Source organism: Neophocaena asiaeorientalis, unplaced genomic scaffold (assembly GCF_003031525.2).
Source record: "Neophocaena asiaeorientalis asiaeorientalis breed wild unplaced genomic scaffold, Neophocaena_asiaeorientalis_V1.1 scaffold78, whole genome shotgun sequence".
Taxonomy (NCBI): Eukaryota; Metazoa; Chordata; class Mammalia; order Artiodactyla; family Phocoenidae; genus Neophocaena; species Neophocaena asiaeorientalis.
In genome coordinates this window covers 1037399-1050322 of record NW_020175018.1, presented here as the reverse complement: position 1 = coordinate 1050322, position 12924 = coordinate 1037399, and the positions used below count along the sequence as shown (strand labels likewise).

The 12924-nt window shown below is 53.2% G+C and overlaps 1 protein-coding gene across 1 annotated transcript in view; it reads right to left on the bottom strand.

The window, feature by feature from the left end:
• Window positions 1-12924, bottom strand: part of COL27A1 (collagen type XXVII alpha 1 chain) — a 144170-nt gene that overhangs the window by 73107 nt on the left and 58139 nt on the right. Inside the window, exons 14-16 of the mRNA XM_024762185.1 lie at window positions 10835-10888; window positions 8526-8570; window positions 653-706 (exon numbers count right to left, since the gene is read on the bottom strand). Of these exons, the coding sequence (XP_024617953.1) occupies window positions 653-706; window positions 8526-8570; window positions 10835-10888 (153 nt within the window). The remainder of the gene's footprint in view (window positions 1-652; window positions 707-8525; window positions 8571-10834; window positions 10889-12924) is intronic.

Here is a 12924-nt window from a genome sequence, read left to right as displayed (position 1 = left end):
ACAGAGGCCAGGGTTCAGCTGTGAGGGACGTTCAAAACCCCACAAGTCAAGAGCCCTGGCGTAAACCCACTGGCTTGCTGCAAGACTCCGTGCTGGAGGCCCCAGCCCAAAGGTACGGATTGAAGGACCATGAGAAGGGGCAGTTGACTGGTGAATCGCAGTGCTCTGGACACATCCAGGGGAGAAGGGTGCCGATGGGGAGAGACGGGCTTCATGAGCCGTGTCACACGCTTGCTGGCCAAATGGAATCACCCCTGGAACGTGGTCCAGGCAATTTTAGCCCACCTTTCTCCTGCATGCCCATCCCACTCAAGGATGTCCTGAACTCACTGGCTTGCCATTATATAGAGTTTCTGTGCTCCTGGTAACGGCCCCCACTGGACTTTCAGTGCCCTGAAGTCCAGAACCAAGTCTGACTCAAGCTCAGCTGGAGGACTGCTGTCCAATGAAGATGTCTGGCATAAATGACATGCGGACGATGACCGGCTCTCAGGACTGAGAAGCACGGAGCCCCTGATCTGCCACGTTCCACCCCAGCCCCCCTCTGAGTGCCCCCCAACACCGTATCAAGGTAGCCTTCCTTCCGGGCTGAAATGAGTCAGGGGGTGCCCAGCTGTGATGAGACTCGAATTAAGGGACAGCTCTTGTTTACCTTCATGCCCTTGGGTCCTGGGTAGCCAACTGGACCCAATGCTCCCATGTCGCCCTGGGAAGAGAAAGAGAAGAGGACGCCATGAGAGGTGGCTCACAGGAGGCTGGCCTGGGAAGGATTTCGAGGACGCAAGCCCCCTGGGTTGGTCTTGTAATCAGGCACGTTCATCTCCACTGAAGTACCGGAGTGAATTTCACAGAGGACCTCTCCCAAGTTCATTTCCTGATTGCTGCCCCTTTCACCACTCCTTTCCACCTCATATTAGATTCTTTACATCCCATACTAGTTAAGGGACTCAGGGCATTTCACTGGGCTTCTGTGGACCTCGATCTCCTGATCTATAAAATGGGGATAATGGTCCCTCGCCCTGAAAGCTGTTGTGAGGGTTAAATAAGCACACACAGAGGCTTCGACTCCTCTAGCTTAGTGAGGGGCAGGAACTTTCTGCTTCCAGAAGCTGGGCCATCTCCTCGGGACAGCAGCAAGGAAGGAGTGGGGCTGTCAATCACAGACACCCGAGGTGCAGATGGACCCTGTAGGACACTAAGATCAGCGGGTAGGTCCTGGACCACAGGCTGGAGACCCAGCGTCAGATCAGATCAGACTTCCCAAGGCGGGAGCAGAGGAGTTCCTAGACCCTGGAGAGTCACGTTCCCTTCACGGGGGGCCCTTCACTGAGGGCTGGGGAAAGGCCGGGAGGCAGTGAGTGTATGTCGAGGCCAGACCACCTGTCCCACCTCTCCGCCGCTGCTCACTCACTGTGCGATTTCGGGGGTTAACCTCTCCGTGCCTCAGTTCCCTCATCTAAAACAGGGACTAATACTCTGCGCTCCCTAGAGTTGTTTGGAGAAGTAATTGACTTACATGTATAAAGTACTTGGCACTGCCTGGAGGCATTTTTGGTGGTTACAACCGAAGAGGTGCCACTGGCATCTCCGTGGAGGCCCCACAGCAAAGAATTAGCTGGCTCAAATGTCAATAGCGTTGAGGTGAGAAACCCTGGTCTAAAGGGAAGGGGTGAATGGATTTTCTCTAAACGAGCCCACCCTCTTTCCCTGAAGTCTCGTCCTCACTTCCTGCCCTCCCCCATCACCGCTGCCCTCAGCCACAGCCATCACAGTAAGCCCTCCCCCAGAGAAAGGGAGCCCTTGAAATAACCTCTTCTCTCCCTTGTCTATCCTCTGTGACCGATCTGAGTGTCTGGCTTCTGTGTGAGCCCAGTCAATGTGCTTCACCTCTCTGGGCCTCAGTTTCCCACATCCCTGAATCAGGCTCCACAGAGGCCCCTGACAAATGCTCTGAAGCACTGAGGAACAAAGGCTGCTCCAGGTGGCCAGGTTCAAGAATCAGTTCCTGTGGCAGCTGCCTGGAGACAGCTCAGAGGGAGACCGGCAGAGAATGAAACATCACATTCCTGCTGACTCCTGCGTAGCCTGTGCACTGGAATGTCCCCAGGAGAGAGACAGAGGGAAACACGTGGAGTGCACAGATGGCAATGGCAAGGCCTGGCTGAGGCAATGCGGATTCTCACCCCCTGCCCCCCTGAACCCACCTGAGTGGGTCAAACCAAACCTAGCTGAGCCTTTGCCAAGGAACTCTGCTTTCAGTTCCCATCAAGTAATCTTATTAAGAAAGCGGGCTCTCAGTTTAACAGGTGATAATAGCAATACAAACGACACTGGCTGGTAAGCCCTGTGTTACACACTTCACACGCCTCAACTCCGTTACTCCTCACGACAGCCCTTCATGATCCGTCTGCTCCTCTCCCCATTTTACAGATGAGGAAACTGAGGCTCTGTGAGGCGAGGGCTTGAGCAAATCACAGAGCTGGGCAGAGCTGGGATTCACACCAGGCAGTCTGTCCCCAGAGCTTCTAAGCAATTCTGAAGTAATCTTTGGAGAGGAGAAGCCAGGGTCGCTGGCCAGGGAGAGGCTGGACTGAAGGAAAGCCAGCCCCTTAGAGAAGAGCATTTCAGCGGGAGGCTTTGGCTGCAGCTCCCCACTCCCTCTCTCTTCCTGGAGGAAGGGAGCAAGGGGTGGCCACCCAGTGTTCCCCATGGTGCACAAATAAGCAGACTGGGCCCTGCTAGCGCAGCTGGCTCCAACGGGGGCCGGGGCCTCGAGCAGAGAGGACCAGCCAGCAGCTCCGGGAACACAGGCTCTCTCTTCCCCGTTCCGGACCTGACGGCGGCTTGTGTGGAGGGTGAATTCAGTACAGGCCCGACTGACGCCCATGTAGGTATCACACAGCCCGGCGTGTGCGTGCCACCCCTGCGAGCCTCTCCAAGGGGGTCTGTGTGTGGTGGAGGCGAGGGCCAGCGTGGCGTCCCACCCAAGAACCCATGGAAAAGGGGCTCTGGCTGGAGGGCACACGGGGAGAAGGTGGCTGCTTGCTCAGGGCAGGTCTTCTTCGTGTGGGCAGGATCCCCACGTTGGACTATAAAAGCATGCTGGGGAGAACAGAGAAAACCTCAGGCCACATTCCCCCCAGTCCAGCCTGCAGATACCAGTCTGCTCCGCGCTCGATACTGTCGTGGGCAGCTTGGCCAAGGGACATACATCACGTCCCACGAGAAAGAACAGTGAGTAATGCCTGTAATCTGGAACATGTTCCCACGTTCGCCTAAACTCCCAGACCCTGCTGCACACACTTTGCCCTTCAGCTCGTTGACTCCCACCAAGAACACAACCAACCAACCACATCTGTGACCACCGAAGGAGCTCCTACTGTGTGCCAGGCACCACGCCAGACACTTCCCAGTCTCATCAGCTCTGTTCAGACGCTCACCAACTGCTCACAGTAACCCCATGAGGTCAGCACCATCATTAGTGCCATTCCATTTCACAGATGAGAAAACCGAGGCTCAGAGTGAGGTGAAGCAACTAACCCAAGACTATGCAACAAGCAGGGGACACAGGCAGGGCCAGAACAGGTCTGTCTGTCCGTCTTGGCCCACAGACCATGCTCGCAAGCCTGGGATTGACTCTGTTTACTCCAATAAAGGACCCAAGGATGCCTTTCCTCATGGCGCTCACTCATAAGTGACAGGGTGTGAGGACAGGCTTGAGATTCAAAAACAGGCAAGAGTCCCACTCCGGCGTCCCATGTGCCGGCAGGCATCCAGGCTGGCGTTTGCCCAGGACCCCTGAAAGGAAACCTAGGGGGCTGCCATCACCCACCCTCACGGGTGCTGGCAGAGCTCCCTCCCTCCCTCCCTCGCACATGCCTTACCTTCCTGCCCTGCTGTCCCTCTGCAGCCGGGCCATCCTTGGCCACTGCTTCCTATACTGAGCGCTCCGCCCTGAGCTCACATTGTCCTCTGCCCTCACCCCCAGCATCACTTCCCTGAAGCCCACAGGCCAGGTCAGGCCCCTGCCGTCATGTCTGAGCCTGACCTGGCTTTCGCTCATGGCCTGTTCCATACCCATGACCGTTGACGCGGGTGCCTATGTGGCCACTGCCTGTCCCATGCCCCAGAGGAAGCCCTCACTAAAAGTGGCTAAACCAGTGGGTGAAAAAGAAACCTATACAGTACCCTCACTTACAAACCCTCCAGGTTAAAATCTGGCCACGGTGTTGCCTGGAGTTGCCTTTTAAGGCAGCGAGGCCTCTTTCCAGAAACTCTGATAGGGGGTCAGCAGCCTGGGGACAGGACCTGGGAGCTGGGGCCAGTCCCGGCTCCTGTGTGGTCTTAACAAGCACCATCTCTCACACACAACAGCCGCTGGCACTGCTCAGTCCACACTCTAACATACTCTCTCCACTCAGCATAGAAGTTGTGTGGAACTAGACGCAGCGGTGAAGTTCACGAGCTGTAAACACAGACCGAGCTCCAGCTGAACAGCTGGGTGACCTCGGGCAGGTGCTTCAGCCTCTCTGAGCCTCGGTTTCCTTGACTGTACAATTGTAATCCCACTTCCCACTCAGAGGCCTGCTATGATCATTAAATACCTAGCACAGGACCCAGCACACGAGGGTTTGGTAAATGCCAGCTAGTGGGGTTCCTGACCTTGATTTCCAGACAAAGAAATAAAGCCAGATGATCATTTAGTAACAGAGTATGGTAGACTTGTCCACTATATCCCACATGCTGGCATTTGGCCAGATCACATATTCTTTGGGTCTCATTAAATGGAGAAGCCAAAATTCCCTTTACCAAAAAAAAAAAAAAAAAAAAAAAAAAAAAAAATTCCCTTTGTGTCACTCGGAATAAAAAAAGACAGAAATTTTCTTTGTTGAGCAGATTCTGGAAATAGGCACACTTTGCTTGAAGCCCAGCCAAAGGGTTTCAATTACTCAAAGGGGGCTGTTTCAAGGCTGTCTCAGCAGAGGGCCACCAGCGGCTTATGAGATTGGGGTCACACAGTCCCTAGCTGGCGACCTCAGGCTCCACTCAGCCTCCTCGTGAGGGTGACCAGGCTGCTGCCGCCCGCCTCAAGTATCTCGAGGCTCCCAGCCTAATGCGTGTCAAGCACACACAGAGCAGACAGAAGCTCCATACATGTTAATCTGTCCTCCCTCACCCTTCCTCCCGCCTGCAAGGACCCAGGGGACAGTGGAAGTTTCGACTTCAGTCTGCATGCAAATCGCTTCAGCTGACTAGACAGAAGGCATTGTATAAATCTGAATCCCTACTAAAATGATTATCACTATGTGGAATTCCCATTTGCTCAGCTAAAAACCCACATCCTCTGGAAAACCGTATGTGACTCACGATCCCTCTTCCCTTTAGCTCCTGGTTAGAAAATTCCTTTCCTCTCCAACTCTTTGGGGAAGCAATTTTTCCCCCAAGCACAGAAGCTGCTGTCCCCAAAAATCCAGGTCAGGAGTGGGTGCCTTGGGTGGGAGAGGGCACTGGCTTGGAGGAGATTGGTGTTGATTTGGTGGGTGCAGGTCTAGCCCTGTGGCACCCCCAAGCACAAGGAAAAAGGCATGTTACCTTGGCAACAAAGGGGATTTAAAAACAGGAAGCGAGACTGAAAGTGGCCAGAGAAAGACATAAGGCAAAGGCGGGCTGGAGGTGTGGGGGGTGGACAGCAGCTCTTTGGAAAAGGGATCATGAAGGGGTGCAGGGCCTGAGAAATGCAGGGACACCCAGGGCTCACCCCTAGCTCAGGCCCCTCAGAAGGGGGGCAGGAAGAGAAGTGCCCTGAACTAGGAGTTGGGGGACATGGCCTCTGATCATGCCTCCATCTTCTCCTGCCCTGTGTGTGACCTTGACCTAGGGCCTCAGTCTGCCCATCTGCCCAATGGGACTCTCCTAAGAGATACTGAGCACAGGGTTGCCAGATTGAGTGAATAAAAATACAGGATGCCCAGTTAAAATCTGAGTGTCAGATAAACAATCAAACAAATGAATGATATTTTAGTATAAACGTGTTCTAAATATTGTATCTGAAATTCAAATTTCACTGGGCGTCTTATATTTTATCTGGCAGCCCTAACTGCGGAGAGCAAAGGGGAGCATCGGTGGGAAAGAGCTTTGTAAAGAGTCAGGAAGGCCAAGGGCTATGACGGCATAGTCTCCAGAATCTGCGCACATTTGGCCAAGCAATATTCTTGCCCCTCTCAGGATCCAACCTAGTGGGCGCCAACAATGACAAATAGGCACACGTGCCAAGGATGACAGTCAAGATACGTAAACATCCCTTCAGAAACGCTTTGGGGATGGGGATCATATAGACTGAAGAAGGAGCCTTGGGAAGAACAGACAACAACCATCTTTACGTCTTGAACAGCCTCTCCCAGGGGCAGGGAGATGAGCTGGGCTCAAAACACAGGAAAACCCTGCACCATGAGAGCTCTGTGAACGCGGACGGGCTTTCACAGGAGGGAGCTTCCAACACCAGGGTGTTCGAGTTGGAGTTTAATGACCGTATGACCAAAATGCTCCAGGAGGGAGTCCTGCTGAACTCAGAGAAGGTTGGACCAGTAGACTTCTGAGATCCTCATTAACGCCAGGTTCTCTAACACTCATCGCAGATATTTCTTTTTCCAAAGCATTCAGGTCAGTGCCTTGTGCCAAAGAAGGTGCTCAGCGAAGGACATCAGGGATGACAAATGTATGACTCGTGTGTTGACACTTCCTCACCCCAAGCCAAGGCAGACATCACCAATTTGCAGCACCCTCTCCCACTAATTTCCAGTGTGACTTTGAAATCTTTCTCAATGCAGCACTCCAGATGGCTGCTACCAGGCATAAAATATCTTATGTGTGTATGTAAAACACAACTACTTCTACTACTGCTACCGAATCACTACATATTAACAGTCCTTTACTGTCAACAATAGTAAAAGCATTCATATTATGATTATTATTAAATTTATTACTATTATAACTAGTGCTTCTTGAGTGCTTACTATGTACTAGGCACTATATATGTACTAGTTTCCTTAAATCCTCACAACATTCTCCCAAGTTAGGTACTGATATTATTCCCATTTTAAAGATGAAGAAATTGAGGCGTGGGGACGGGGGGAGGGAGGGGTAAAAAATGTGCTCAGAATTGCAATTAAATGAGTGATAGAGCTAGGATTTGAACCCAGGTGATCTGGGTCTACCTTCTTAACCACTTGACTGGACTGGACCGGGTGTGTCTGTGGTCCTAACAAGAGCAGGAGCGAAGATCCCATCTTACAGAGTGGATCCCTGAGGCTCAGGGAAGTGAGGCCGTAACTGAAGACCACAGAGCCCAGAGGAGGCGAGGCCAGGATTGATCTGACCTCCACCCCGACCCTGTCCTGGTTCTGCTCCCACCCACCTGAGCAGAAGCACATTGCCCATGGGAACCTCTGGGCCCTCTTCCCAGGACTGGTCTCCCCTGGCCCCCCAACTCTCCAGGGCCTTCTCCAGCCTCCTTCTCGATAGAATCTCTTGGCACAGTTGCTGGAGTAGCCAAAGCTGGCAGCCCGTTTGTGAAACTAGGAAATGGTCTACTTGTGTAAGCCCCTCAGACTCACACCCCATGAGGTATGACCCCAAGGACAGAGGAGAGGGGGCATCAGACCCTCAGGGAAGCTCCTAGACTCATTTCCCAGGCTTGGGCCTGTCACTGGCTCTTGAGGCCAGACCCAAGGTCAAGACTAAGCCTCTGAAGGCCCAGCGGGGAGCCATGGTTTTGGCTAATAGCACCACTCCACAAGGCTACCCCAACCTGGATGGAGTCAGAGGTCCGATTGCCTCTGACCTCTCCGAGTACAGGCCTCTCTAGGTCCCGGGCACACCAGGAGACAGTAACAATAAAGAATATTTAACAATAACAATATTATAATAAATGAATATTTACTGAGTGCTAGACCCTGTGCCAAAGACAGAACAAGCAATGCCTCATTTAATCCTCACAGGCACCCCAAGAGGATTCTACCACCATACCCATTTTACAGATGAGGAACTAAGGCTCAGAGAGGGTAAGTGAATTGGTCCAGGTCACACAGCCAGGATGTGGCAGAACTGTGACTTGAACTCAGGTGGTCTGGCTCCAAAGTCAGTGTTCTGAAAAGGATGGAGAAGACTGTCCAGCATGGCCCAGAGCCTCAGCTCCTCTGCCAGTCACTTCCTTTGTCTGGACCTGAAGCACCTCACCTGTCAAATGGGCACACTACCACCTGCTTAGACCTTGCTGCAGAGCGATGGACAGGGAGCAGGTGTGAAAGTACATGGCAGTCCCATGCTCCAAGCACCCATACTCATTTAACTAATGAAGAAAGGGGCTGGGAGAAGGTAGGTGATCCATCTGAAGCCACACAGCAGGCCTTTTTTCCCTGAGCCCCCTTCCTAGACTTGTCTGTCCCAGCTCCTCTGAGGGGACTTGTGGCTTGTCCCCCACACCCGGCATCCTGGCCCTCCCCGTCCCCAGGCATCTGTGTACTTACAATGAGGCCAGGGACTCCTAGGGGCCCTGGTAAGCCCAGTTCTCCCTGCAAAGAAAGAGAGACGAAGGTGGTTACTTGCCCTGTCTCTCTCCAGGCCACGCCCTACACACCATCCTCCACGTGGGCACCTGGTGGAATCCTTTGGAGCTGACCACTCCTTTTTCCTGACTCTACTGAGCCTGGCCTGGAGTTTGAACAAGACCCTCCCCCCCTCTGCCATCAGCTTTCCACATCTGTAAAATGGGGAGGTTGGATTTCCAAATCCAGTACCTTCCAACCGTAGGTGTGAGAACGGGCAGAATCCTGATCGTGGCGATAAAGATGCGCAGGCTGCCTGACCCAGATCTCATTTCGCTCTCACTTTACAGACGGCAAAACTGAGGCTCCAAAGGTTAAGCAATTTCCCAAGGTCAAGTTCAAGGAAATAACACAGTGGTGAGGGCACCAAGCCGAGAGCCACCAGGCTGGCCTCCCTCTCTCTCAGCCAGGAGGTGCTGGGGGCCCTCAGAGAACCCCCCCCCACCCCAACCTCTCACCAGAAGGAGGCTGTCCAGTTCCCACCTCCCAGGGCCTCTGAGAGGCTGCACAGCTCTTGCCTGGGAGTCAGGAGATGTGGCCGTGTGTGGCAGTGTGCAAATTTCTGTTTCTCAAATCTCTAAAAATGGACATTCAGGGCTTCCTAAAAAAAAAAAAAAGAAAAAGTGGACCTTCAATTGCTTGCACCAGTAAAGACAGGTAGAGGGGTCTGGAGCAAGCTCAAAATGCAAAGGTGTCTCTAGAAATGGTGATTAGTAATAACCAACATCCTCCAGGGCGTTTGTCTTCCTTCATCTGTGCAATCCCAGACGGGAGGTCATTACTACAGCCACGGAGAAGAGGAGGAGGGGAAGCAGCCTTGGCTTTAAAATGAAGGACCCGAGGCTCAGGAAAGGGAAGGGACCTGTTCAAGGTCACTCATCAGGTCCTCTTTCTGCTCCTCTGGGCCATGAGAACAAAGACATCCCTGCCCGTCCCCAAGGGCACTTCCAGGATGACGTCACATGTTATAGTGGTTAATCCAGTAACTGATACACTGAGGGAAAGACTCTGGTTTCTCACCTCGGTACCATTGCCAGTGCTCTTTCCTCCACCTGGAGTGTCCTCCCACCTCTTTCCTCATCCCAATTCCAACGCCATCTTCTCCAGGAGTCTTCCCTGCTTCTCTCTCCCTCCTCCTTAGCACCTGGGGCCTCTTTGATCCCACCCATCTCAACTTCACCTCGTGCAATGGACTAGGGAGATGGCCATGAGCTCCTCCAGGGCAGGAGACGTGCCCCATTATTACCTAATATTTACAACCCCTCCATCCCATGAACGCTTTTCATAGGCCCAACACCTCCCTGCCCTCTCTCATTTCATTCTCGCAACAGTCCTCTGAGGCCGGCATCGGATCCCCATGATTTACAGATAAGGAAACCGAGATCCAGATGGGTGAACTGATTTGTCCAAGCTTCCACGCCTGGCAAGCGGTGCAGCAGGATTCAAACCCAGGTCCATCTGGCTCCGAGGCCAGGGCTTCATCCCCGCAGGGAGCCCAGATGTCAGCCCCAGCCGGGTGAGGCTCAGGGAGCATTTGTGGAATTGACACGAGCACATAATCAGGTGCTGCGTATGGATCTAGCAGCCATCTCCGCCACTGGCACAGCTGTGCAGGCTGGAAACCCCAGGAGAATTGGGGGGACATAGCAGGTGTTCCAAAGAGCTCTGGACATGGTCTGCACCCCCAGGCAGAGAACAATCTTCCCCCTGCAGGAGCTGGAGCCTGGGACGGGAAGGGAGAGGCGGGCTCAGCTCCCCAGGGCAGGCTGACCTGGTTCCTTCATGGGCCTCGATTATTTACAAACGCTATAAACATGCCTATGCTGGAGATTTCTTTAGAACTAGGTTCTTCCCTCCATACAGGGCCTGCAAACCATCTGCTTCCCCAGACCCCATCCCATAAACATTTCTGGTGCTTTGTAAGATGACAGCAGCTCTGGCTTCCCCAGTGGAGAGTGACCCATGAACCTTCCTGAGTCCTTGAGGATGGGACATAGCCCAGGACTTTGGGACCTGGGGCCCAGTGGGCTGGAAGGCTCTCCTGGTGGCAGGGGGTACACAGGGCATCCATAGCAGAAAGGACCCTGGGGTTCAGAGAAATCATGCAGTTTGTCCAGGAGCACCCAGCTCATGGGTGGCCCGGCTGGCTGACCTAAAAGCTTAGGTTCCTAAAACCTGCTATGTGTTTGCTCCAAATCTCTCTCCCGTACCCAAAGACATGAAATACTTACGGGGTTTCCATCCAGTCCCGGAGGGCCTCTTTCCCCAAAGTCTCCAGGAAACCCCTGAGGGCATGAGAGAGAGCAAACATCTGCAGATTAGCGCTTATACCAGCGGGTGGCTTTGATCCAGACCCCCAGGGGACACAGGACACATCCATGCAGTCTCACCTCACTCCCTGGTTCCAGGATCTGGGCAGGCTGTGGAGTCCCGAGTCACCTCGGGCCCTCAACAAACTTTCCCCGTAAAGAACATCCCAAGGACCAGCTACTGTGGAGGAGCCCATGGCCAGGGAGCCCTCTTCTCATGGCCTCAGAGTCTCAGAAAAGAAAATAGTACCCAGCTCTCTGGCATGGAAATGCCAGCGCCCATGCTGAGACCCCGTCCTGATGGAGTCTGGGGTCAGGAAGCTGGGTCTAGGCCTGGACCAGTCACTGACTTGCTCAGAGTTTTAAGAGGCACTCCTTCCCCTGTGGGCCTCAGTTTCCCCACTGGTCAAAGCAGGAAAGCCCTCTGCAGCATTTCCCAGCTCAGACCTTCTGCCATTTTTGTGACGTGCTCTTCAAAAGCTACCTGTGGACCCACAATTCTCATTTTACAGATAAAGAAGATGAGGCTCTGAAAGGGTACGTGTCAAGGTCATACAGAGTCACACGGATAGGGGACATCAGCACCAAGGCCACAGGTGAGGTTTGGCAGCCGAGAGAAGCCCGGAGGCCTGGCCTGGGCAGATCTGGCCCTCTCGCCCCCTCCGTGACCCCACTCCACGCTCTCTGGGGACACAGGCAGCTGGAAAAACATCAGCTGTGGGGAAGCTTCTGGTGGCCAAGGAGGGGGAACAACTCCATTCGACTTCAAAAGGAAAAGCAAGTCCTCAAGCTTGGAATTCAGGGAAACCTGTTCTCCCCTCCTTGAATTCAAATCACTGTTTTTCCAGGGAAATTTAATGAAAAACAAAGCACATGTTTTTCTGACCAAGTGGATGCCTGAGCTGTTCAAACAGTAAAGATTCTTCATGGAGCATAATTTGTTTCTGGTTTCTAACGCTACCGCTACTGGGGGAATCCAGTAAGTAGATTAAACTAAAAAGACCAAAGCTGAAAACAAAACCCAAACCAATTACAAAGTCTACATTGGCTGAGCAAAGAGACCTTGAACTGTGTGTGCATCTAGGCCTTTGTCTTGCCCTGGCCAGAATACTATTCCCCTCAAATCCCACCACTGCCAGGAAGCCCTCATGGACCGGAAGGGCAGGCATTGATATGGACCGCATAGGAGGCGCGGCTTCATTCAGACACCCAAAGGAGGAAACGAGGACATATTAAAGAGATTTGGGCCAAGCCAGTGACTTTGTATGCAAAACTTTACTTGCCTTTGACATTCACCCTTGAGGGAAAGGTTATTTATTGGTCCCATTTAACAGATGGGGAAATTGAGGCTCACAGAGAGAAATGTCACTTGACCAAGGACAAAAAGCAAGTCTGTGGCAGAGCTGAGCATGGGCAAATCCTGGCATGCAGAAGCTGCTCCAGTGTGTGCCTAACTGGTTTGAGAGAGTGGCAGAGGTAGGGGTGTGTGTGTGTGTGCGCGCGTGCGAGATCAAGTTTTTGTGGGGCTACATCTGACCGTATCTAAGATGCCTCTTCCCACATCCTTGGAGTCCCCCTGGCAAATTCCAATCCAGCCCCTCTCAGGCATACTGTAAGGTAGAGAGCCCTCTCACCTCCTGTGGCGGGAGACATCAGCTGGGTGAGCAGTGGGCAGGGAAGGCTTCTGAAGGCATTGAGCTACTGCCTCTGCCTTTGGGGATGTGGCAAGAGAGGACAATCCCTCAGGTGACAAGGGGGATGCTGTCTAGCCGGGCACCTGGCTGACTCGACGTGGCCTACAAGGAGCAGAATTTGGGGAGTCCATGCTCTGCTCTCCAGGTTTAATGTCTGGAGACTCGCCCGGGCTCGCCTCCAGGTTGACTGTGTGACTGCGGGCAGACCCTCACTTGAGCCTCTGTCCTGCTCAGGCTGGGGGGATGTGATCTCTAAGAATCCTTCAGCTTGGGCCAATCCCTGGACAAGGCCTGGGAGGAAGGAGCCTGCTGCCTGAG